At 39.0% G+C, this 26850-nt stretch overlaps 1 protein-coding gene across 1 annotated transcript in view; it reads right to left on the reverse strand.

Moving 5' to 3' along the window:
- Nucleotides 1–26850, reverse strand: part of PLBD1 (phospholipase B domain containing 1) — a 37953-nt gene extending 11103 nt beyond the window's left edge. The window contains exons 1-6 of the mRNA XM_021552826.2: nucleotides 26734–26850; nucleotides 20009–20228; nucleotides 13490–13573; nucleotides 11472–11610; nucleotides 4899–5063; nucleotides 3582–3726 (exon numbers count right to left, since the gene is read on the reverse strand). Of these exons, the coding sequence (XP_021408501.1) occupies nucleotides 3582–3726; nucleotides 4899–5063; nucleotides 11472–11610; nucleotides 13490–13573; nucleotides 20009–20228; nucleotides 26734–26815 (835 nt within the window). The 5' untranslated portion in view covers nucleotides 26816–26850. The remainder of the gene's footprint in view (nucleotides 1–3581; nucleotides 3727–4898; nucleotides 5064–11471; nucleotides 11611–13489; nucleotides 13574–20008; nucleotides 20229–26733) is intronic.

Raw genomic sequence — 26850 nt, forward strand, 5'->3', positions numbered from 1 at the left:
CTTGTGACATCTTACTCCCACATCACCACCTAGCTCAACCAAGAAAGATCCCAATAACAGACCAGAGGAAGAAAGGTAGAAGTAAAATTCTTCAACTGTTCTTCTTCAGCTGTTTTGTTTAAGCTGCTAAAATCAAATTAACATTCTTTAAAACACCATGGCTCAGCACAGAGAAGGTATTTCACTATCCAAACCAGAGTGCTTAGTCAAAATGGCACATTCCTGTTCTTAAATGGAGTTCAAAAGAGCTCCATCCAAATGGATGAAAATCCTGGAAGCTGCAACCTCCCTGCTATCCAAAGAAAATCATAAATTTTATCAGTTAGTTTGGCTCATTTCTTTGAATGCCTCAATGGGCAGCGTAAAAAATTGAGGTGGGGAAGGAAAGGGGCACAAAGGGAGGAGAGGTGCAGGTTCCTGTCTGATCCACCACTAGATATGTGGCACAAAACATAGAACCTACCTTGTCTCTATCATCACTTCTTTACTCCCTCAAATGAACACAACTTCATTCAGCATTTGTGAGGAACAGTAACATTCTCTGTACAATTTCATTTCTCTCTGCTATGCATTGATTCACAAGCCACATGAAGTACTCATCTCCAGAGCTTGAAGACGACAGTGAAGCTCAAGCTTTCAGTTCAGAGACATTCCTCCTTTCCAAAGGTTTACAGAACAGTTCTATGTGCAGCTCTGCAGATGAAGACTTTGAGCAGAGTCCAAGTGAGAATTAAGGTGAGATAGTGTTGAAATGAGCAGCAAGTAAAGAAATCATTCTCCAAAAACAGATTACAACTCCCATATATTTGCACTTGACTGTGCCTCTGCAGGACTACTGCTGCTCTGAAGGGGAGAAAGCAGCAGAGAAGATACCCTGCTAACAATGGACATTTTAACTTGGTGGCAGAACACTGATAACTGCTGGGGAAGCTAGGATGGACTCTGTAATTCCTGCCTGTCCTCCCACCTGCTCACTCACTACATGAGCAAAGAAGTGCAAGGCCCTCCAGCTGTACCAAATGCACACTCTAACACAAATCAGGGTTAGTCAATAGCCTCAGAACCTCTAAACTGAGTCACAGCAAATACTAATTTTTGCAATCTAGTAGCCTGTCTTTTGAAATTCAGTAAATAAAGAAATAATAGGGATCATTTTACTCTGTGACCCCAGGAGAAAACATGGATTTGGCACATTCCTTCTCAGAAGACAAATGACCCCTTAACATTTTCTGACACACCTTTTAGACAGCAGCATAACTTTATTTTATATCAAATCTTACTGGATGACAACAATCTTTGAATAACTCAGCTAAATGTCATTGAAGGCCTAGAAGATCACCTGTCTTTAAATGCTCTCTGTTTCCTCCAGCAGTTAATAGTTCTATGTCCACAGGATTATGTTACTACTCAGGAGAGACTACTAGGTTGGTCTTTCTTACTGGTTCTTATGTCTATCAGGACAGAGACTAAAAGCAGGAACATTTATGCAGAGAGATATTACCTGACAATTGTCAGGTTGAACCATGGCCAGGAGCTGCAGATTCCAGAGTCAGATGCTCTGAAAATATCTCCCATCATAACACAGAGCAGAGGAATTTGGCAGTTGCATCCTTCCTACGTGATGTCCCTGGAGCATTACTAGGCCAGTGCTTACTCATGCCATGGAAAACTGCAAGTCTGTGAACTACACCCACAACTAATGCAATTTGCTGCAGTCAATGGACCATGCTTGTCTAGTGCTTGTGATTAGCAACCTGTAATCAGGCAGCCAGTGAGCACCCTTTGCATACCACAGACCTCTCAAACTTCACTGCAGCCATGGGAACTATGCTTTGCAACAGTTCTCACTCAGTTTTGTTCATAGAAGTACACCTTCCCACATCACTATGTCAGAGTCCACACATGACAATAGGAGGCTTTAAAATAAGCCTTCTCTACAGACCTCAGCACTCTCAGGGAAGCACACTGGGATTTTGTACACAAATGAACCGACCCCAACCATTTCAGCAAAGCAGTATCTGATTTTCAGGTAACCTGCCACACACTATGCTTTATCAGTCTCATAAAAACAGAATATTTTTATTTCCTTATACAAAGAAACCACAAAAGGAACAACTGAAAGACATCACCACAGACACCCACTAAAAATAAAATAATAAATGCTCTGTGTGGGTGATCTTGATCCCCAGTTTTGAATCTGCAGCACAGTGCAGCATACAACAGTTGCTAAACAGAGCCACACTCGTGTTAAGAGTAGTGCTATCATCAATATTTCAGCTGAGAGATATGAAAGCCAGAATAACCTCATGAACATTCATGTGATGAACATAGCTCAGAAACCTTTGCTTTCTGACAAAATTACACAGGCTTGGCAAAATTCCTTGCAACAAGCAAGTGAAATTCCTCCAAGGCAATCACAGATAACCCAAGCTCTTGAAAGGCTGTACACTTAAGAGACATTCAGACTACCTCTACCCCTTCCTCAAATTAAAAATCTCAGTTGTCAGAAAATACTGCATTCCTGAGAAGGGTCACTGAGGAGGGTCAGACCCCACAGAAAAAGGCTTGTTTTCAATGTGAAATGAATGCAACTGCTTTTCAAAACATTCTGCCAGTCACAGTCTCAGGAACCCTTGCCCTTACAGTAAGGCACCATTACTCAACAAAGCACATTTTGAAATCATCAGCCATCAAAATATAATGAGAATGAGATGGTCTCCTAAGGTACATAGTTAATTTAAAATGTTTTATGAAGATTCTTGACTGTTTAGGTATTTTTAAACTTGAAATTTCATCTCTAAAAACTTATGCAGTGTCAGCTCTAAGAGGGAGTTACAGATTTGCTTTGGTTTTTCACATTCCCATTTCTTGGTGCTATTCCATACCAAGAGCACATACTCAAACATTACTTGCTGGCAATTTCTAACATTTGGCCTCATCTTCCCCTCTCAATAAGAGACTCTCAATATTTTGGCTGGCTATATTACTAACACACCAAATAAGCATTAAAACATACTCCCCTCTGCAACAGCTTATAGAGAAGCTGGAAAAGGAAGATGTGGGGGAAAAGGAAAAAAAAAAAAACCAAAAACAACAAAACAACTGAAGGCTCCTGAGCCTAACATGAAAGAAGCTGATTCAAACAGCAAATGTCTGATACTCAGTAATAATCCCATTTCAGCACCAGTCATGTCACAGCAGTAAACAGAAGCACTCAAAATTGTTGTTACCAAACATGCGAATGCTATAGGCATCATAAGGAGTTCAGCACTTGAGATGACTGCAGACTACACACACACAATTCAAAGCAGCATGTTTGTGCCAGAGGTAAAATATTTAACCAGTACTATTCAGAGCACAGAAGGTGATCAATCAACAACAAAAGACAATGACAACAATATCATGTTCAAGACAGAAAATTCAAGCTGGCATTTTGTCCTCTTGGTGGCTTAAGTTCTAAGGTAGATGGAAGCCAGTGCTTGTTGAGTTACCATCCTTTTCACAGCCACGACAGCTACAAGACAGTAAGGTGGTCCATGCCAAATTCAATATCTACATAGTTTTGGTTTTCTTGACTTTACCTGGGTAACTACTGAATGAGACACGGCTGGTGCTGGTGTATGGATCAACTATATTGAAGTTCCAATGCTTATATATTCTCAGTGTGGCTGCATAAGTAAACCAGCTGGAATGAGCAAAGTATATATTCTCATATCCAGGTAGAACCTGGAAAACAGAAGCAGAAAGATTAATAATTTCAGACCCCATGATATTCTGCATGTTTTCTACTTGATAGAAACTGGGAAAACTACTTGTTTTAAGTAGTTTGATTAATTGCATTGTTGAAGAAAGAACAGATTCTTGTGCTTTTAGCTGTGTACTAAATAAATTTCTGAAACCTCTAGAAACAATTCTTGCCTATGTGTTTTCAAAATAAAAGGTTGTGGGGTTATCTGGGATACCTGCATCACATGGTATAGGTTTTCCCCCAGTTTCATTTGGAATATTTCTATTCACACATTCAAATCAGACCTTTTCAAACATATCCAACATCAATTTAAAACATGCTGTTTCTGTGAGAATTCCTCTGGTTCATTTTGAAGTGAAGTACAGGTGCAAATGCAAGTAAATTTAACTTGAAAAGGTAAATATATATATATTGATGGTACATCTCTTCAAAATATTTCTCTGGTTCTACAATTTTCTAGTTGTTGTTAACTCAGAAACTTCCTACTAGAGGCAAATGGTTCAGTTAATGTTTCTTAATTTAAGGTGAATATTATTGCTCTGCGATACATTGAGTCTCCAGATGCTGATTAAATCTCCTGAATAATTTTAACTGAAAAATGTAATTGCCACCATGATGCATCAGTTAATTATTTTAAAACTGTAGGGTTTTTTTCTGTCATCACTCCTACTGGAAAGCCATTCAAAGATATCACTATTAACAGAAAACATCAGCCACTTGCATCCATTTGTTTTTATGCTATCACTGTCCTTTAGTTTAAATAATCCTTTTCCTTTTTTTCCTGCCTATTTGCCCAATGTATTTGTAGTCACTCACAACACCCCTTTTCTGACTTCACTTCTCTAGGTGAATGAGTTATTCTCATCCAGTCTCCTCTCCCTGGTAGTTCCTCATTCCCTAGTAGTTCTAGCAGCTTTTCAACATCCATCTCTGTGGGTTTGGTTTGGTCTTTTCTCTCCCCTTGGAAACAAATGAGAAATACTGGACTTAAAACCCTATAGGGGCACTAATGACAACTGCATATAACCATCTTGATCATTGACAGAAGTCTCTTTATGCACATGCAACATTAACAGGGAGGACTCCAGAAATGCAGACTCATGACACTGCAGATCAACACAGTCACTGGAGATTAAGTTCTGGTGCTCACTTTGATCAGTGCAGAGCAGTGTCCCATGTCCCACTGGTATTTTCCATGGCCTCCTGAATCCACATTGCATTGTCCACCCCGTGCAGAATAATCAAATAATGCAGGAATAAGGTCCAACAGGTCTCCAACTGCATTCAGAAACTGGACATCAAAGTTGCTCAGTGGCTGAATAAAGGAGAAGATGACAAAAAACACTTTGAGTGGTTAGAATTTTTCTTTTGCTCCAGAAGGAAGTTCTTGTATGGTCTATGAAATGCCTACTGACAAGGCCCAGATGCTCACACTCAGTACAGCACCAGGCACTGAGGAAACTTCCAGGATCTGGCCCTTGTAGTGGCATTACCAATGCTATGAATTCTAAGGCAAAATGGAAGATGTAACTGTAACTCAAGAAACCTTAGTGTGTGTTTGCAAGCAGCATGTCAATCAGTCTGTTGTTACAGATTTACTGAGATAAAATTTAATTTTTTTGTTTATCTAGATGTCTTTGAAGCATCTTCCACTAATGGTCTTGGGAGCTCTCCGATTTTTATAGAAACTGCAATTTAAGACATCCTCAGGACTTAGGCGGATGAAACAAATGTGGGAAAAAATGTTAATAAATACCAATCAAACTAGCTGAATAGGGAAAGTCAGTCAAAAGGCACTCTGCTATGTGCTTTAGAAAACTCCTTGTGGTTGGAGCTAGCCAAGGTTAACTACACACAGCTGGTTGTGCAACATGCTCTTTAGAACCTCTTCTTACTTTGCTTCTTCAAAAATAACAGCTTAATAGTGGTTTAACCTCAACCTTCAAATACCGTTTTCTAAATCTTTCCTGTTCTTGCTTTCACCATGCCTTTTGTTAGGCAAGGCTTAAAAAAAAGAAGTCAGAACACACATCACTGTGGTGGTGTGAATAGTAATTTTATAATGCCACATAATCATACAGCAAAGAAACACATTACTTGCAATATAAATCACCGTTACTATACCATATAGCTGACCTCTCCACAAACCCCAATAAAGAGGGACAAGGAAAAATGAAACAGCATCAAATCCATTTAGGTTTTATTCAGAATATAAGTATTCTGAATACTTTGCATTGAATATAATATATTCAATATAAAATATTGAATTCTGAATTCTGTGTTATCCATTTACTGCTTTGTCTAAAAGAATAACCAACAGGAAAACCAGAAATCGTGTGAACTCCAATCCATGTATCCCATAGGAAGGAATCAGACCTTCCCACAATGCTTACACACAAAACAAATAAGCCACTCTGACTATTAAAACCATTCATGGCAGAAGGCTCTAACAGCAGCTATTGCATGAGGGAGAAATCCAAACCAAACTTTCATGTACATTACACTGCTTTAGCTCATCATGTTTTTGCTGTAAGGATCCAAATAGGGAGCACCATCAAGAGATGTGTCTTTAGATAGTTTTAAGCAATTCAGAGGTATGAATCAGTTACAAACCCGTCAAAACTTCTATTTCATTTGAATCCATATAGAGACTTGGCACTGTTTAAGCTCCATTTTCCCCTATCTAGCTGCACTGAAAACCCACCACACAATAAGAAAAAGCCATTTTCCAATGTCTGATTCACACAAGCATCACTGTGCAGTACCGCCAGCAAGGGAGCAAACTGGTTTGCATGAGATTGCTCCAGCAATCAAGATATTTTAATTGTACTTGACATCCATTTGCTACCACTCCAAATTCACCTTCATAAAACCTGCTTTCACTGTAATATTTGTAGCTACATATTGCTACAGCAAACTGCCTGTGTATTTTTAAAATGTTTCACATTTCTCTTCTTTTTCACCATCACTCCAAATCAAAACTTCTGTAACTATTAGGAAGTCCATTCAAATTAGAACAAAAGTGCCAAGCAATGAAGCTTTCAGAACAATAGGCACAGAAAGGTGCCCAGACAGGAGGAAAGACCTACTCAAAGCACAGGTTAATGCAAATTCCTAAGGTACTGGGTGAGATTAAGCTGCCAACTGCCAAAGCCAACCAAAATATCAGCGATGTTAAAGAGGGACTAAGTTGTTAAGTACTCCCTAGAGTTCTGTCTTCATCTCCCTTTTGAGAGCCAAGGAAATTTTGTTCCAGTTAATTTCCAAAAATTCATTACTCTGCTTGAATAAACTTAATTTTGTGTTTAAGATCTGATGTGACATCATATAACCACTGTGCTTCTCTGGAAACAATGCTTCTCATTAAAACAATGTATTCAAACAGAAGATACAGGAATCTGCACTGCAGGCCCAATCTGGGAATTTCAGGAGTGGTTTGAAGCATCTGCTACAAGACAGCTGAGAGCCCCAGGATACATGGAGAAATCTTCTGATTTCCAGGATACATGGAGAAATCTTCTCTATGAGGAGTTACTCAGTGTCCACTAGCAAGAATTAGACCCAAAAATCTGCATCATAACAAGTGTGTGATATAGGGCATATGACAATTTTTTTGTAATTACCTTTTCCCATCTCACACAGCAATGTCAGAAAAACTCCTTATATATATCATTTAGATCCTGAAGAAGAAAGAATGAACTAAACTGACAAGCAGAGGTGGGTAAAGCCACATCAAAAGTCCTTTTGCTAGAATGTGTGGCTCCTCTAGGGTGCTGTTCTGAACAGCAAAACAAAAATCAGTTTGAGTTCAAGTTACATCCAATATTTAGGAGAAATTAAATTACAAAACTCAGCAGAAAGGAGAGAACTAGCCCTAAAGGCTTGTTTACATGGGACATTAAAATAGGCAAGTTATTCTATAACAATTGTTTTCCAATAACTTCTCCAAGCCTGAGCACTCTGAGTACAAAATAAGGAAGCAGAAATAGAGAGCTACCCTGGAGTCATTCTAGTATTTAAAACTCTGACACCTCCTTATTCAAGAGTAGTATCCCTGCGTAGACAAGCCCAAGATGAATCAGTGTTGGAAAAGCATTAGGAGATGAAAAGGCTTTATGTTCTTTGAGTGTCCCTCCCTCAGAAATTGTCTTGACAAAAGGGTTGGGTTTGTTTACTGGATATAAAATGCTGCTATACCAGATAGAATAATGTCACATTTTAACATAAAGATGTATTCAAATTTTGACATCATTCTTAATGGTACCTGTAAATATCAAACTCAAAATACAGAAGTTTACAATGTACATTGCCTTCAGGTAGGTCTGAATGGAAGCACCTACCTAAAATAGTCCTCAGGAAGACCAACTCTATGCAATAAAAACCCCAAGTTTAGAACAATGCAATACTAAGCATTTCCTTCAGAAAGAATAAAAAAAATATATACTAGTGCTACTATCATCAAACCATTCAAAGCATAAATTTTTTTATGCAGTAAGGCTCAGTTACTTGTGGCAAGCACAGTGGTTCTACAATATTCAAGTAAAGCAATCTGAAATTTAGGGGAGAGCAGTAAACCAGAACATTTCAGAGTTATCTGTGTGCATATAACCCAACTCTTACTTAATAAGTATCTGGCTCTGGTTTCAAACTACCATGCATAGTCCCAGAAAACAGAATTAAAAAATTAAAAGCAGATTAGGTATGAAACAGCTTGTTTTCATTCTCCTGAAAAGAAAACAGTTCTAGCCAACTTTGCCCAGTGCTCAGTGTTACAATTCACAGACTTTGTAAACACAGTTCCTTTTCTTCATCCCCTTTATCTCTTATTGCCGATTCATGTCAACCAAACAACTTCTCAGTGCTCAGGAGAGCAACTTGTCTATATACAATCATTCATGGTGCAGGGAAACATAAGAACCTTGAAAATTATCTCCTGTTCCCCTTCTCTTTCTCCTGTCTCTAGTATTTTGTGAGTTAAGGGGGAAAGCTTCCTAGCCTTTCTTCTACAGCATTTACTCTTATGTTAAGCTTAAGACAGTGGGAACAATTGTCCTCTATATATACAGAATAATATGTTGAATTTAGAAGTACACATAGCTTTCCCAACAGCAAGTAGAACGTCAGAACATCAGGCAACAAAATTCAGACTGTCACATGTTGAGTTTTGGCTTGGTTTTGTTTAGGGTTTAGAGGGTTTCTTTTGTTTTGTTTGAGTATGAGTAAAAAAAAGGAAAAGAAAAATGTCCCAAATCACACAAGAGGTATTTTTAGTATTTCTGATGTTCATTACCACCATTAATTCAAACTATTGAACTACTAGAGATCAAAAGATAAACTTGTACCTGATTATGATAATCCAAAGACTATAAACACATGGAAAAGATTATTTTATTAATGAAACTAAATAGTATCTACTAAAGGAAAGAGGTAAGAAGAGACTTTCAAAGAACTGAGGAAAACGCAATAGGAATGAGATTTGCTTTTAAAAACATGCAGAACTTGCTATAGAGACTTTCGGTATGAAATTTCTTTGTTATGTTTTACTTTCTCTGAGAATTGAGTAACAGAAAAGTACTTGTTACTGGAGTTGTTGCCAAAAAAAAAAAAATCAAAACAATTTGGTTAATTGAATCAAAGTACAACACTTAAAAATAATTTTAAAAATCATCTATTAGGTAAATTTATTTGCACTTTGGATGGTAGATTTCTTTAATCACAAGGAATAAAGAAGATATTCGTGGTGGTTTTTGCTCATTTGGTTGGTTTGTGAGTTTAGTTGGGGCTTTTAAGTGCCAACAGCTTACAGAAGCTGAATTGATTCTCAGATAAATGGATGTGTCAAAGCTGGAATACTAGCTAGAACAGCTGCACCTGTTTTTATTGCCCATGTAAGATCACAGCAACAGACTTCAAGCTCTGTTTCCTGAAGGAGATCCTAACAGCAATAAATAAGTACACACCGTGGTAGCCTAATCTCTCAAAAGTACTTGAAAAGTATCATGATATCCAACAAAATGAACTTCCTGTACTTTCACAGAATGTCAGCTATCATTTTGATGCCAAGAAAAACCAAGGACCTAGCTGCAAGAGCAGCTGTCCAAAACATACTCAAAGATAAGGACTGATGTTCACTTAGTGGCTGTGGCAAAGAGAGGGAAAAGCAGCACCATTTCAAGTAAGGAATACATACACAGTGAACATTTTTGCTTTGAATAAAAGTATATGCATCTCAACATAGGTGATAATGTCCAAAGCTAAAATTGTGCCTGGCATGGAAAAGAGTCAATATAAATCCCACCAACTGCTGCAAGCACATTTGGGAAAAGAAAAAAAATATGTAATGCATATAATTCAAGAATAGAGGACACAAATATTTCAGCCTGAACTACACATCTGAACTTTCACCAAATGCATCATTTTTATATACACATGCTAGTGAGATCTCTAAAAAGAGGATAAAAATTATCCAAACACTTCAAAGATCAGTGCTTTTTAGTATCAAATGCATAGTTGAATAAGCAAGCACCAGGGAACACACTTTGCACGCAGGACATGCCTATTACAAAAAAGTAACTCAGACACAAACCAGCACTCTTCCCTTCCCCCTACATGAATCTAAAAAATTCTGAAGCAGCAAAAAAAAAAAAAAAAAAAAAACCAAAAAAATTGATGAGCTTGACAGGGTTCTTCAGATACAGTGGTTACAAAAGGATATTGATGTGTTCTTTTCCTAGAAAGTCATGGTTTCTAGTGTTTTCCCCTACAAACTCAGGTCCCTCAGGATGGATTATTATTACAAATGATTTTTTTTTCCCAGTTTGATCTGGCTCTCCATTCATGAAAGCCCCATAGTGACTTCTATGCAAGAAAGATGTACATTTTACTAAAATGCAACTGTTGACAATTCAGAACTCCCAGCTTCTCAAAATTCTTGGTATGATTAACCTAGGTAAGAAGGTTAACTACAATTACTCAAGTCCTTCCTCTCACACTGAAAAATCTATTAGATATTAGACCTTAGGACAGCATTATAATTGCCATATCTCTGCTGGAGTTCTGCTATTACAAACAAGCTGATTAATTTCAATTAGAATTGTATTCCAGATAAAGAAAAACAAATGATGAAAAAACACAAAAAACCCCAGCTAAACTACCACCCAACAAAAACTCAAAATCTATCCCATCTGACCTACCACAACACAGACTACATCTTTTGTAACCATGTATTTTTGAGACTTAAAAGACAGAAAAGGAGAAGTCATTTAGTAAAGCATGCTCTAAGATTGAAAAGCTTTTAGGATTTGAAATCTAATGCTTGGAAATAAGAATGAAAGCTTTAATTCATGCTGTTGCAGGTACTCTTTATACCTAAAGGGTCATTTCCTTAATAACAATTGTAAAGTGACAGCAACAAGCACTTTAGAAGTGTCTGTCCTTCCAACATTCACATGGATCCAAAAGCCACCCCCAATTTAATCAACACGCAAGTGCCCAGGGTTCCAAGCCCCTTCTGAAGAATCTGTGGTTACATAGCCTAAGTCCTCAGTCACATTATCTACACTGAACAGCCACTAAATATTTTGCAGAATGGTATGCAGAATGCATACTTGCCAGTAAGTATCCTACTTCTGATTTTTATTTTTAAAAAGTGGATCCCCTTCTCCCATGTTTGTCCACTGACATCCCAGCCCCAGCTATTGAAAAAGAGGTGCAGTAGTCTTACTGTTATTTTATGTAGCTTAGCCCACTCGAGGGCTCCCATGTACAGACCATCCAACTGTTCAATAATATAGCCAGCATGCCTCCAAAATGGGTCATCCTTATTATTTCTGATTTGTTGTCTTGTCCATTGGTCTTGCTTCCTGCAGAGGAACAAACAGGTTGGGGTTTTCTTGGGTTTTTTTAGAGTATAATCGATAATGCAGGGAAGGGACAAATACATTATGACCCAGATGGTCCAGTCTTAATAAAGATATGAGGCAAATCTCTTTGAAAATCCTACAGATATAAGCATTATATCCTCCAAATGTAAATGTTCAGACTTAAGCAAAATACCCTACAATCATGTGCCTCTAGCAGATTTTAGTGTCAAAGAAGGAATTGGACTTCATGTTTGTGGAGGATTTTGCTATAGCAGATCTAATCATAAAGGGAAACAAGTGTTTGATAGGTCAGATGAAACATTCCCTTTTAAATATCTATTTAAGAATAAAAATAGACTGACATTTGAAGAGCCTCTTTCTCTCTCCCAGGTTCTGCTAGTTGTGCTCAAACATTGCCTGAGAACCACATCTACGCTACTCCGAATAACAGGTTGGAGGCCAAACAACTGTACCCTAATGCCAGATCCAGTCAAGAGCCAAATCACCCAGGTTTAGGGCATGAGGCAACGCAAGTTGAACAGACCCTAAGGCAAGAGCCACCAGCATCATAAGGATCTCTCAGAATTCTCTCTTTTGCTGTGCACAAAGGGCCAAAAAAGAGCCACAGGAAATGAGGATCAGATGCTGGCCTCTTCCATCCACCCAGCACTACATAAAGTAGCAAAATAGAGAGGACAAACCTGTAAAGGAAGCAAACCCTTCCAGCAGCATATGGGTGAGAAAACCAACCAGAGTTAGCTTTCTAGAAACAAGAAGATGCAAGAAGTATGTCCAACAAAATAGGGATATGGTCCCTATTTCCCGAGCATTTAGGGCTAAGGATTTCCAAGACAACACAGCAATCCATATTCCAAAACTGCTATACAGTAAAGCAGTGATGCAGGAGTTGAGGATAGAGGCAACAGAAAAGCAAGAGAAGGCCAGCTAGTATTGCCCCCTTCATCCAACAATGCATCCTGGGGAATACAGCTGTTATGCTGTGTCATTCTAGGAAAAAACACATACACATTGATACAGTAGCTATCCCATCTTTCTCATAAGGAGGAGCACAGCAATGCTAAAAAATGATAGCAAGGGAGCACTAAGATTCTTTGTTCTATTTTTTTGGATAAGCTAAAACTAATCAACTTTATATATGCACACCAGTAACAGTCAGATATTCAGCCCCTTATGGAAAGGGCAAGACAAGGCAAAGATGGAAAAAAATAGTCCTCAAAAGTGACCATTTCACACAAGTATTTGTAATGGAATAAAAACACAAGTCTAAGGAGATTAAAATAATTGGTAATCACAGCTGAGTTTCCCAGTACCTGGCCTGGTTCTTCTCCTATTGTAGTTAGTTTCCCCACCAGTATTGCTGCATTATTTGAGCAGCTACACCTTTCTTTTACTTTTGATTTTTACAGCTAGAGTGAAAAGTGAATCACAACTTCTTTGATTAGAACAGAATTTAAATTGGTGGTAGAATAAAATGCTAACCTAGCAGAAGAAAAGGATACACAATGCTAAAAAAGATTAAGATGCCAGAAGATCACTGTTCAGTCTGATACTGAAAATATCCTCTCTTTTCAAGACAGGAATTTTACTAGAATGACCTTCAGAATTCATTGACATTTTCCCTACCCTTTGTCAGCAATGGCTTTAAGCATTTGTTTGAAAGAATCAGAATTAGGGAAGGGTATATGCATTTCGTCATGTATATTTAGAATTTCTTTTAATAATAATGGCATTGAATCAGAGGGAAAGGAAGCATATATTTTCCTCAGCCCATAAGGAAGAGAATAAAAAAAGGTTGAAAATACTGTCATCCTCCAACTCCAAGTCTTGACTGATTTATTTTTAGCAAATAAATACATACGCCATAAAATTCTGAACTCCTCTTCGAATGGTGGGAGTCTTAATTAGCTGGGGATACATATTTGCAGCATGGTCATACATCTGTCTGAAAGAACAAGAGTAACAGGAGTTATTCCTTTACATCTTCTGTGTACCAACCAGTTAATTAACATGCCTTGACAGACAAGCAACACAGTCCACAAGGTAAGTTTTTCCTATTCACAGAAAACACTCCAATGCATGACAAATAGCAAAATAACAAGAGAATTGTTAAAATGTGACTTAAAATAAATTACTTTGCCAATGCCTGCTCAAACGCAAGCACATTGGAAAGAAGAAAAAATGATATTGAACTACTTCACAACAAAACTGTACATTCAGGGAATATTTGTAGGCCAGCAGCATCTTGAAAGCATTAGCACATTAATTTGTGCCCAACAAAAATAGTTTTCTAGAGACCTATGCTATTTGGAATCAAAAGAACCACAGAGGCAAAGGTAACATAATTTGCTGACTCAGTTCATTTCACTCTTCAGAGACAGAATTTCAGCATGGTATCTAGCAGGTTTTACTTGCCAGTAGCCACGTTCCATTCTGTTTAAGCTAAGTATCTCCATTTTTAAGTGTGTATAAGATGATCCTACACGTTACCACAAAAACTCCCACTCATGGCAGCCCTAAATAGATTCAGCTTTATGAAGACCAAATTTCTGATATTCTGATTTTTTTTTTTCTGTTGTTGAATTCAGTTAGCTGTTTTATCCACATTAACTATTAAAAACAAAAGTTGAAAGGGCTTTGTTGCTTGTTGGTTAGGGCTTTTTTGTTTGTTTTTTTGAAGTACTTCAAGATGAAATCAACTGTTAAAAAAATGCTCAGGAGCCCAGAATTGAAGTCACCCTTCCATTTTAGCTGAAATGTAATGTCTGATCTAAGCCAAAATAAAACTTTAACATTCCTCTTAATGTGAGTCAAATTTAACCAACACTTTTTTCAGTCACTGATTAAATTAAAAAAATAAAAAAGTCATCAGTAGAGAATTATTTCACTGAAGTCTGGAGTTGATAGAGATAGAATTACATCCGTCAACAGTACGTTTATCTCCTACCAAGTGCTGAGAGAAAGAAAACAGCACTGAGAAATAGATACCAGCCTCAATGAAAGCACATTCCAGCAGGGCAAAATTCCTGTAATAAAACTTATGAGAGCAGCTTTCTCTGGGAGGTACGCAGACAGGAGCTCTTCTCAGTTTCCCTCAGGGCATAATTAGAGAATACAGAGATAATAGAACAGTTTGCTGATGACTAGAGAATCGTCTACTGACCTTCTCCCTTCTTTCTGTCCCTTGCCCCATTCCCAGACAATTGCACGAACCTGATAACATGATCCTGCGGCTTCTTATCTCAGCTGTGGTACCATTCTCACAATTAAATCTAACGGTCTCACACATTTAGGCAAAACAGTAATCCAGCAAAAATGTGATTTGTTTTTATTTGCAGTTTGAACTAGATTGTGGAAAGGAGACACTGGGACAGGAGGGGAGCATTCAACAGCTTTGCACCATTACATTTTTCACAAAACTGCAGCTCCAGCAACAAATTTAGTTCTGGAGTTTTCTGTCTCCCATGTACAGCAAGACTACATAAAATATCATAATCTGCTTCCAGAAGAAAGCAAGAAAATCTGAGAAACAGATCAATATTCTCCACTCCTTCATATTCACAGAGAATTTGGCAAATAAAAATCCCAAGTAATTTTAAGAAGGGAACTAGAGCATAACATACTCTACACTAGAAATCAGTGTCTCATGTCACTAAAGAGGAGCAAATAGCACAAGTAGGTCCATTTGGCAGATGATCATTTAGGGATTAGAACCAGATGAGGAAGATAAAATCCAGCTAGGATACTGGCCTAACCACTGCCTAAGCCAGGACAAATGATCAGGCTTCCAACTCAACCATCAGCTCTGCTCTCTATTTTGCACTCAGAGGTTGTGCAACATAAGGCAGATTTTTAAAAGTACTACAGCAGTAGTATCTTTAAGCTGTCATGACTGATGTAGAGACTGGGTTAGGTTAGAATTGTGACTGAAAACACCTTCTTTAATGGCTTTCACTCTTATTTGATAACAGAGGACAGACAATTCCTGGAATTTATGTTTTTTTTAATGACCAAGGTTATCAAGAATTTTTCCTCCAGTTGCTCTCTTCAGCTTTTTTTTCCTTTAATACAGCTTCTATGTGAATGACTTGTGTGTTTTGTAAGGGCATTATTCTCTGAATTAAATTGGATCACTACAGTAATGCTTTGTAACTACATCTAAGGCCAAATACAAGGCAATTGCCAATCTGGGACAAGAATTCCAATCCTAAAACCAGAAAAGCAGAGTCCTCCTTCTTTAAATTAGCAAGGAAGATGACAGGATTCTGATCAGCTGAGGCTATATGAGGAAAGAGTAAAATTAATGTTGCTCCAAATATAAATACTGTTTTTAGGAACCTGGCATGTCCCAGCTAGAACCAATTTAAAATAATGTCACAGATTTAGATGTGTTCTGCCACTAAGTCAGGCCTCATTAACACTTCTCTGTTTGAAATGGGAAAGGAAAATTCATACCTAAGAAAGCCAGAGCAAGTACCTTGGCTAGATTATATGACTGGACTTTGCAGAAAGTTGAGAGATTTGGGATAAAAACGAGTGCTTGGATCCCCAGACACTACAGACACTAGGATTAAATTTATCCAAGTCTAACTAGGCATTTTAAAAACATATGGATACTCTCATACTCTGAATCAGGTGCCAACACTAGAAAGATGAAGTATGCTCGAGAAAAGACTTAATTTCTGTCATCACTAGAAAACTGGTCTGACTATTGCTTTTTCTACCACTGACCTATACTATTAGAGCTGAAATTAATTATGCCCCAGTAATCCAAGATAAAACAGTTCTAGCATGTTTCATATTTTGATTTTTTTAAAATCTGATTATTTTACAGACTGTTTAGGTTCCTACTATATGCAATGCATATGCTTTTAAGAGAGACACTTTATCATTCTTTTGCTTACATGTTAAAGGCCTAGCTGTGTCTGGAAACTCTCCTTCTTGCCCTAAGAGTAATGTGAGATCTGAGCTAGCTGAGAATTACTGAAGGTCTCCAAATTGCAGGCCAAGCTGGACCTCCTGTTCATCCAACAGCTTCTGCAGGGAGCTGTACTTCAACATGGGTTCAGGCATCAACATTTCCATCCTATCAATGCATCACATCAGAGCTCTTCCTAGTAGGACTTCTAGAATTTCTGCAAAAAGCCACCCTGGGTCTGCTTCATGGAGCCTTTACTACATATGAATGCAAGAAAATTGAAGACCATGGAATTGTTCAGACTACAGGTAGCAATGTACTAAAAAGCTCTTCAATTACCAATCACACCCAATGCTTTCACATTGGAAGGCTGTGCCTGAATCACCTGAGGTGTTTGTACAGGTAAGTCACATAAGGGTCTTTACTCCAGCAAATAAGTGGCTGACAATGCAAATAAAGCCTTCCCCAAAGCTAAACATGTATACTCTCCTTTGTTCTTACCAAGAACATAAAAGGGAAGCTGGAACTGTGGACACCAACATGTGCAAAAGTAGAATGACAGTGTTTAGAGATGCCTTCTCTAAGGAAAGTTGTGATGGTGCTAGAATTTCCCTAAAACAGGCTAAATGGGCCAGGCAGTCTGACAGGAATAGAGTTACTGATTGAGAAAGGCTGTTTTCCAGTTTTACTTCAGAAGACTTGTTTAACTGTTCCACAGACAGAACAGCTACCAACATGTTAGTTAGGATTCTCTAAATTTCTAGGCAAGATGAAAGAGAAATGGAGTTTTGAGTGCAATCTTAATATCTGCAAACTTAGGGAGTTCTCACTTCTTCTGCAATTTAGAAAATTACAAACACAGCCTATAAAAGGTTTCATTAGTTGCAGTTTGGCAAATAAAAGCCCACCAAGGTCATGCAGCTAAAACCTGGAGTAGTAGGTTCTCTGTCTTAACAAGGGTCAAGAGAGTACAACACTATTTCATCTCTGTTCCTTACCTGAAACATTTTTAGAAGGTATTAGCTTCTGAAGAAACCTTCTTTATCCAAAATAGTTTTACACAACCTGACAGAAAAAATTTGTTTGTAACGCCCAGTGAGAAATACGCTTGCACCGCAGGTACAGATGAGGCAAAGAAATAGCCAAAAAAATTAAACTCAGACAGTGTGTATAATATTTGATACTAATTTTATCTACAGCAAGCATTTTCAGGTTTTGCACTTGCCAGGGGATTTCTTGGTGCATTTTCTCAAAAAGTCTCCCCAGAAAAGACAGACTTTGGCTACTTCTGGTTTTGCATCTTAACCCAGTCTTGCACTTAATCTCTTTTCAAACAGCTGAATTTCCCATTTTGCTTAAAAGCCTAAGTCTGAAACTGTACTTTTCCATATTAATACAAACCTTCAGCTCCACTTCTGTTCATTACTAGTACTGCTATATCCACTTCTTTAAAAAGGGCCACTCAGTGCTAGAGCTGCTAGCCCTAGAGTAACAACAGCCAGGGCTAGAAACCAAACTCAGTAAGCACATCACCTGCAGAAGGCAAAAGCCTTGAGCAGAATAACTTGGATAAATTAACTTTATCCATATTAACTTCTGTTAATCTTCACTTAACACACATGGGAAAAAAAAAAAGGAGAAAACCTCCTTCCTCTATAAGTTAGCCTAGAATAAGACAGCAGATAAATCCCTGCAGACACTGTTTCACATTCAAACCACATTAAAAGGAACAGACACATACTTAAGTTTGTTTCAAACCCAGGAAGACACCTAAATCTACTGTGGAGGCAGAAGAAGAAAGGGTGTGAGTCGTTCCTAGTACAGCACTACTTGCCACCTAATTGAGCTTAGCATGGACTGGGCTACCTTTACTATAACAAAACTTAAGCTTAACCACCTATTGATTAACACACCTAGGTAAAGCCTTAGGAAAAAAACCTGTTGAACAATACCCAATTTTAACAATATTCTAAATGTAATGCTAGCATTCCCCAGATTCAGGGATAGTTTACATAAACTGACCGAACAGTGCAAGGCAACCTCTCATGCCAAATAACCCAACAACAGATCTCTCATGAACTTAATTTCTTTTCCTGTCTGGAGTACAGGTTGTGTACTATGAACTTCAGGACTCCTTCACTCTCTCAGAAGTGTTTTGTTACTGACAAATATTACTTTACTGAATTTCCTTTATATACTTCCAGAGATCTAGGTGCCTCACCAGCAAAACCTACTAGAGAATCACATTATCATATGCTTAGAAAACTATCCATAAATATTAACCAATCTTAAAATATCTTACTAATTAAATGAATATAATCTTGTCCAGCAGCTGTACCTGACAAATGTTCAGCAGACAACCTTCCCTTGCTGGCCTGTGCAACACAGTCTATGGGTATTTATTTCAGTGTTCTGAAAGCAAAGTAGGTGAAGCCAAAAAGTCAAGTCACAGCAGCAATCGCAAACTTCTCCCAGAGACAGAATTTTGGAATTTTTACTTTCCTATGACTATGTTGACAGAGAAACAAATGGAGTTTGCTCAACAACAAGCCACATGTCATGTTCTTAACTATCACCAGCTATAGAGAATCATAGAATCTCTTAGAAGATTAGAAAAGACCCTTAAGATTATCAAGTCCAACCTAGCACCACCATCTGCTATCAGTGAGTATTTCATAGTGTCATTCTGTCTTCCATCTTGGCCACGGAAAGAACAAAGTGTGGTTAATTTTTTTGGCTGGCTATAGTGTGGGGTTATGGATTTTTCTGTTTGTTTTATTTTAGGGAAAAAAACCCTGCACTGGATTTATAACAAGTACAAAATTCTCTCACTTTTCATAGATGTGTAGTGTGGGAAAGGCTCAGTCCCTCAGGGATTTCAGGAGAACACTAACCTCTCTATACACACCCCAGTCTGCCTTCAGGCCTATAGTGTATAGTTTAGGGTTTTTTTTTTAAGTTGGTCAAGACAACTCCCCTTGCTCTGAAGTTTCAGTATCTGCTCTCCGGCAGTTTCTTGACAATATTTGCTGAAAAATATCCTTAAGGAAGCCCTGCAGACCTTGCTAGCAACATCTCTCTCTGAATGATCCGCTCTTGATCAGCCACCAAACTACAAGCTAGTGAAATAACCACATTTTTTGCTACTCCTTATGCACTTCCTTACACTTACATTATTTTGTGATTACATTACTTAAGCAGTAATACAGATACAGTACCAATCTATCCTCCCAAGGTGTTGGGAGATCCTGTGGAATGAGAAGGGGAAGACACATCCTGATCCCATAATGCAGAAGCTATACTTCCTACCTGCTACCAATTAAAAGAATAGCACACAGACGCAAAATGTATCATTAGTTTAAATGAAAAGGAATTTAAGACAATGAAAGCAAACAAAAAACCTCACAAATACAGAAATCCACTGGAACCGTCATGGATTGAGCTGCTTCCTGAGGTACTTACGGAGCTGTGAGATAGCCTTCCAAGAAGCCAGCAACATACATAATATCTTCATTGCTTAAGGTCTGAGAGCCATAGCCTGCTCTGATCTCCAGGACTCCCCAGCCCGTTGTCTGTAGACTGTTGTTGTAGAAGCCATAAGCATCTCCACTCCTGTCCAGTGTATTCTTGACCTGAAGTATTTTTTCAGCTCTATTCCAGTACACAGTTGCATAGCGGAGTTCTGTGATGGAGAAGAAAGGATATAAGGGAAACAAACATAAGTAGGTGTTTCCTATGCAATACTGAAATGTCAAGACAGTATTTTGGCAATTAAAATAAGTTAATTTTATAGCTTTCCATCAGGCTTAGTTCTACTACTAGAGATCAACACTAATGCTAATGTACTGAAAAAGGGCATGAAGACTAACTGGAGTTTTACAAAAGCTCACAGCTAAACATTCTCACGTTATTCTTCTGGAAGTTACCCACAACTCTTTCAGTGTACAGCTCCAACAAAGCACAGTGTGGACATAAAACTCTGAGAAGTATTTCTTTACCTGGCCCAGAAGACAATCTATACAAATCTTACTGCAAGCAGCTTTAGAAGACAGCATGCCTTAGCAACTGCAAAGGATTATGAACTACTGTTGACCTAAAGATTCAAAAATTTCCAAAAGCTTTCTACACTGACCATCTGGGGAACCAATCCCTGAGATGGCATAATAGAAGCACTAGAACCCAGTGGACTACAAACTTAAAGACAAAAGCACAGCAAGTGTGCAATCCTTTAAAAGGTACACAGTGTCTGTCATCCATCTGAAATAGAATTGATCCCAAGCATGACACAAACAGGAAGGAAGGGCAATAGACTTCTCAGAGTTCCATTTGGACTGCTGTTTTAGAAAACATTCTTGATTACTTGTGTTTTAATCCTGCAAAGCTGAAGAACAAAGAGCAAGGTAAACTGCTTTCTGGAAAAAATAAAACAAAACCACCAAACAAACAACAATAAATAAAAAAAGTCCCACTTCCTACAATTCTAATTCTCCCCAAGATGGGCTGTGATTATATCAGCTCTCTATGCATGATCAAATCACTACTACATCACTGTGAGAAGAGTTTAAAAATTGTATGTTAGAGGTCCCAGAATAATTTGAACAGTTTTAAGGGATAAATTCTAAACAGCCCTTCTGAAAGACTGCACAGCCCTCTGGCATACCATCAAGAAACTTGCTGAGGGAACACTGCCCCATTACGGAGGTCATCAAGGAAGATGCTGACCAGTATCAACCACTGGCACAGACCACTTGTTACCAGTCTCCAGCCAGGCTTTGTACCACTGTGCACTAGGTCAGTCTTCATGACATACTAGAGACACTTCTCATGGGAACAGAAAATGCATTGGCAGAACCAGAATTTTAGTAGTGAAAGAACTTTGCTTTTTCCACATTCTATAAAAAGAAGTTCTTACATGACTATTCAGAGGTTTAAGTAATTTCAGGGACTTGGAACACAGTGCTTAAAAATACGTTTTTCATCTGCCAGGTACTGAGGCTATTTAAAGGACAGACACTACAGACTTTCAGTAACTCTTTGAGCAGCTATAAGCTTAGTCTTCGGTTGCCTCCTCAACTATCTTCTAGTAATAGAATAAGTAATTTCTACTTTAGATTAAAAGTAAACACGGGAATCACTCAGACTGAAAAATCTGTGAACAGAAGAGCAGGCTGATAAAGGTCATCCCTGATGAAAGCCAAAGACTACCTTACAAAGCTAAAGCTTACATATCAAAAAAGTCAGGGAAAAGGAAGTTCTGTGAGGGGGTGATGCAAGGTGTCAGAGCAGAACAGAACCCGCCTGCCCAGTAGTAAATGGAAGGGGTGATTCCAACCAAAAAGCCCATTGCAGGGCAGAGAGACTACTTGCACAGTAAACAAAGATGCTGAGGAATGGATAAAAAGAAAAAGAACAAAGTAAGGCAAACCATTATCATCTTTCCATCTCTTCAGGAGGCTGTGGAGAGGTGGCTGGAATTCAACAGGAATCAGGGCAGCTGGGTATTGCTATTAGTGCCTGCAAACTAAATAGGTATGTCAGAATACCTATTACACCTATACAGAAACTGTCTGCCTAAAACAAAATAGCTGTTGCTTTCCTTTGGAAAAGAAAGTTGATGGCAAAGTCAGAGAGACCCATCTGACATAGGTACTCTTACAGAGCAGGCTTTGTTTTATGTTCTGCCAGAGCATGAACATGCAAAGCTATTTTCAAAAGTCTGAACAAACTTTTGAACTACCCCTGGAGTTTGCCCTGTCCCAGCTTCCCTACGTGACAAATTTAATCTGGAGAAAACCAGGACTCAAAGAGGATGGGAGGAAAGGGGAAACATTAAATTACATTAGATTTGCAACAAACTTTGAGAGGCCTTTAAAGGAATAGCATCAAGGTAGCTGTTAAAGTTTAACAATGCCCGAAACCACTATACCCCATTAGGGCTTTTTCTTTTGATTGACTCACCATCTCATTTCACCTTGCAGTTGGAGTTAGAACTACAAGCTTACAAACCTGTCTATACTACAATGTAATCAAAGCATTTCATACCACCTAATCTATTACAATTTTACTCTGTATTGATCTAAACAAGTGGGATTGCCTTTGCCAAGAAAATCATCCAGAAGTATAACATGGAATATAGCTATACAAGAAGCATGTGCACATTTTCAAATAATCCTGTTTGAGTTCTGAAAAAAACAGGAGCTTTTCTATTAAATAACATTGGCATTTTTACATTTATTTTTGGAGGGTGAGGCAGGGGCCCTAGCAGCTCTCATCCCAACAGTCATATGGGTCAATTTTTGCATATAAAACAAATGCAATATATCCATGAACCTATAAATCATCCTTTCATCATTAAAGTTAATGTTCCAAGTGTTCAGCCTACTAGGACACCAATGAATCAAAGACTGTGATAATCTGTAACTATTCCACAACAGTGTTGCTTAGTAAAACCTCAATAGCACACACCATCTACTGCAATGAAACAGTCAAAATCCCAGGGGATAGGGTGGGCCAGTGGAATTACCCTTCCCCTCCTGAGCCAGCCAGGAGAACTGCAGAGCACCAGCACTACAAAGTTGCACCACAACCACCAGTGGAGTGGGACAGGGACATACAAAAGTGCAGTGACAGAACAAGCCTGAAAAAAGAGTTTCTTCTCCTTTCTGGGACTGGGAGGAAGCCTCCTTCAAGCAGCCTGCTTTTAAAGATACAGCAACCCTTCTGCCAAAGATCGAGAAACAGGGACTATAGCTGGGAGCGTGCAGGAATTTCTACAGCAAGTGATAAATATCTGCTTTCTGTCAAAATTATTCCCTAAATAATGGGAAAAGGATATTCAGCCAGGAATATAGGAGGTGGTAGCAGTGCCTTTGGGTTTTAATTTGAAACACCAAATCTGCTCTCTGTCTTTTGGAATCAGTACAGGCATTTCAAAAGTTATGTTAGAATTGGACATTATCTTTTACTTGGTGGCAGCCAGAGAGTAGAAATACATACATGTTCATTAGAATATGAAACAAGCAATCAAAGCAAATACTAAGATAGAGGACTGACGTGAGATGAAACAAGAAAAGTAGATGGTGAAGAAGACATGAAGTAATGGCAGCAACTTGCAATAAAAGAACAGAGAAGATGAAAAATTAAAGAAAAGCTGTACGGAGATGGCCCAACACAAGCACACTATTACTAATATTTATTAAATAAATTAGAGGGAAAAAAAAAAAAAAAAAAAAACTGGCATGCAATAAGAACACCAGTAAGATTTATTTGGCAATATGCGACATCTGCTTTTCCTTAGGCTTTCCCAACTATAAGTTGTTTTTAAAAGATATGCATATCAAGTTAGTTACTGGACTTCATAATTACAGAAATGAGTAGAGCTCTTTTCCATGCAGATGAAAGAGCTACAAGGTCTGGGGGTGAGAAATAATATTAGTATTTTTTCTTAGTCTGCCAAGCAAGCCAACTCATAAGCAATGGAACACTGGTCAGTTCACACGTAACAAGCTAAATTAACCATTGTGAGCATCTCCTACTAATATGAAAACTAGTGGTTTCCTAAACTACTATTTTAACTACTAACTTTTACTGTGGCTTTCCAAATGAGAAACTATTTGTTTGCAGAGGTGTTCTTCATAGATTCCGCCTATAAACTTACTACTAAATAGGAAAGATATCACTCTCCTGTTTCACTGCAAACTAGTTTTATATCACTTCAAAATACAAAAAAAAAAAAATCTAGAACAAAAATGTACATTTGATTTCAGCATACCCACCCCTACAACTAATGTTCAGTAGTAAAGATTATATTATCACAGTATAGCATTCAAATATTTCAGGTCAACCATAATAAAAGTGTTTCTGTTCAATGTGTTTATTTGAAAGAGCTTGATGCATTTTTCCATTAAAAATTGTATAGAATCATTGAATGTTAAGGTTTGGAAGTGACCTTAAAAATAATCTAAAATTATTGAATGTTAAGGTTTGGAAGTGACCTTAAAAATCATCTAGTTCCAACCTCCCTGCCATAGGCCCAGTCACTTTTAACTAGTCCAGGTTGCTCAGGGCCCCATCCAACCTGCCCTTTTACATTTCCAGGGATGGGGCATCCACTTGAGCAGCCTGTGCCAGTGCCTCACCACCCTCACAGTAAAGAAGTTCTTCCTCTATCTAATCTCAATCTGCCCTCCTTCAGTTCAAAGCCACTAGTCCTTGTTCTGTCACTACCTCCTCGTATAAAAAGTCCATCTTCCTCCTTTTTATAACCCCCCTCCAGATACTGGAAGGCTTCAATGAGGTCTCTCCAGGCTGAACAACCCCAGTTCCCTCAGCCTGTCTTTGTAGGAGAGGTGCTCCATCCTTCTGACCACCTTTGTGGCACTCCTCTGATCCCGCCTATCTACGTGTTTACTGTTTTAGAAGCATCCTTTTAACTATTTTTAAAAGGCTGTATAACTCTAAACAACAAGGGAGATTTCAATATACAGTTATGACTGGAATCTGTTACAAAACAAAAGTATTTCAAGGGCTTCTTTAGAAATTAGCTTAAACCACACAAGAAATTAACACAAAGTCCAGTAATTTTCAAATAAAGGAGTAAATGCTTTCTTAAATCTGCCTGAATATAAGCTAGTTGTGTTTTCTATTCTACTGGCCTTAATTCATCCTATTTCCTCATGTATTTCAAGCCTAAGTAATTTTCCAATTTGCTTCCAACAGGCCAGTCATTTGAAGCCTAATTTGAAGCCCTGATTTGTGCTTACACCAGTGAAAAGCAATATTCAAATATGACCTATTAATTAAGAGTTTCAGTCTTGTATGGTTTTCATGGTCACAAGGATACTTACTAGTAAAGCTTAGCAAATGAGGCAAGTTTGCCAAAACAGTTATAGGTACCTAGTATAGGTCACCCAGAGAAAACAAAAATAGACATTCAACAAGTAGCTTCACTAATCTCAGAGCACCTCAGTTTAAGTCACATTAAAGAACATTCTCTAGAAACATTTTCCAAAGTGTATGATGAATAATCTTCAAGGCATTAAAAGTGCTAAAGAACAATGAACCTATTAAAAAAAAAAACCCAAACAACAGAATCCAGACTATTCACAATGTTGAAAGCCATTTAGTCTATTAAATAGCCTAAAGGTATTTCTATTTGCTCCTTTGTAGTTTTCTACAAGCAAATAAATTATGATGTTAGAAATCAGTTGGGCATTAGGTGAAACTACCTCATACCCTAAACTTCCTTTCATTTCCTCTAGACAATTTACAGCTGACCCTTCCTTCTGTCCTCCTAACTGAAGTTTATGCTGGTAAAGTTTTGGAAGTATGTCTGCAAGATGAGATAGGACTGCCTACAAAATGACATGCTCATAATATTTTGCACACATGAAGCAACAATTTCTCCTTGACTTGTGGCACTTCATACACCAACTGGGAAAATCCTGGAAGACAAGTACCGAATCCAGCCCTTAAAACCTTCAGAATTTATTGAAAGCAGCACAAGAGCAAGATACTGTGTCCTTGCCCTAGGCAGCGTGGTTGGAACAAGATGATCTGTAAGGTCCCTTCCAACTCAAACCATTTGGGATTCAGTATGAGTTCTGAAGCACAGACTGTGACCTACACCCCACAAGGCAGCACTAAAACTCCTGTTAGTCACAAGTTGCAGCCTGCCGTGGGCCACAGCACCACAACGAAGTCTTCATCCCGAACGATTCCCGTGCCTGCATATGACATTGAAAACCAGCTCGGCTGGGAGCTCAAGGCAATCTCCCACTTGTTGGATCCTCAGTTTGATTCCCCGCGCCCCTTCGGGGGAGCGGGAGGATGTTTAGCCAGCGCCGGCACCGAACTCGCACGAGGCACACGGCCGCGCCGGCCCGGCCGCCGGGCGCGAGGCGCTCCCGGAGCAGCCCCTGAGGGGGCCGGAGCCAGCCCGGGGGTCCCGCGGCGGGGAGCGGGGGCCCGGCGGCCTCGCACCCGCGTCCCAGGCAGCACGGGGCGAAGCCGCGGAGCCCGGCGGCACCCCGGCAGAGCCGCGCTGCCCGGGCCGGGCTACCCCTCCCGACCGCCTGGCAGCCCCGCGGCTGGGGCACTGGCGGGGCAGCCCCGCTGCCTCCTTTCGTCCCCCCCACCTCGGCGAGGGAGCTTTGGCCGGCCACCCCCCGCGCCCCCGCTCGCCTCACCTGCGCGGCCGCCCGCCGCCGCCCACAGGAGGACGAGCGCCCAGCAGCAGCAGCGGCGCACACCGCCGCCCGCCCGGGCCATGCCGCCGCTGCCCCGCGACTCCTCCGAGCGCCAGG

Source organism: Lonchura striata, chromosome 5 (genome assembly GCF_046129695.1).
Source record: "Lonchura striata isolate bLonStr1 chromosome 5, bLonStr1.mat, whole genome shotgun sequence".
NCBI classification, from domain to species: Eukaryota; Metazoa; Chordata; class Aves; order Passeriformes; family Estrildidae; genus Lonchura; species Lonchura striata.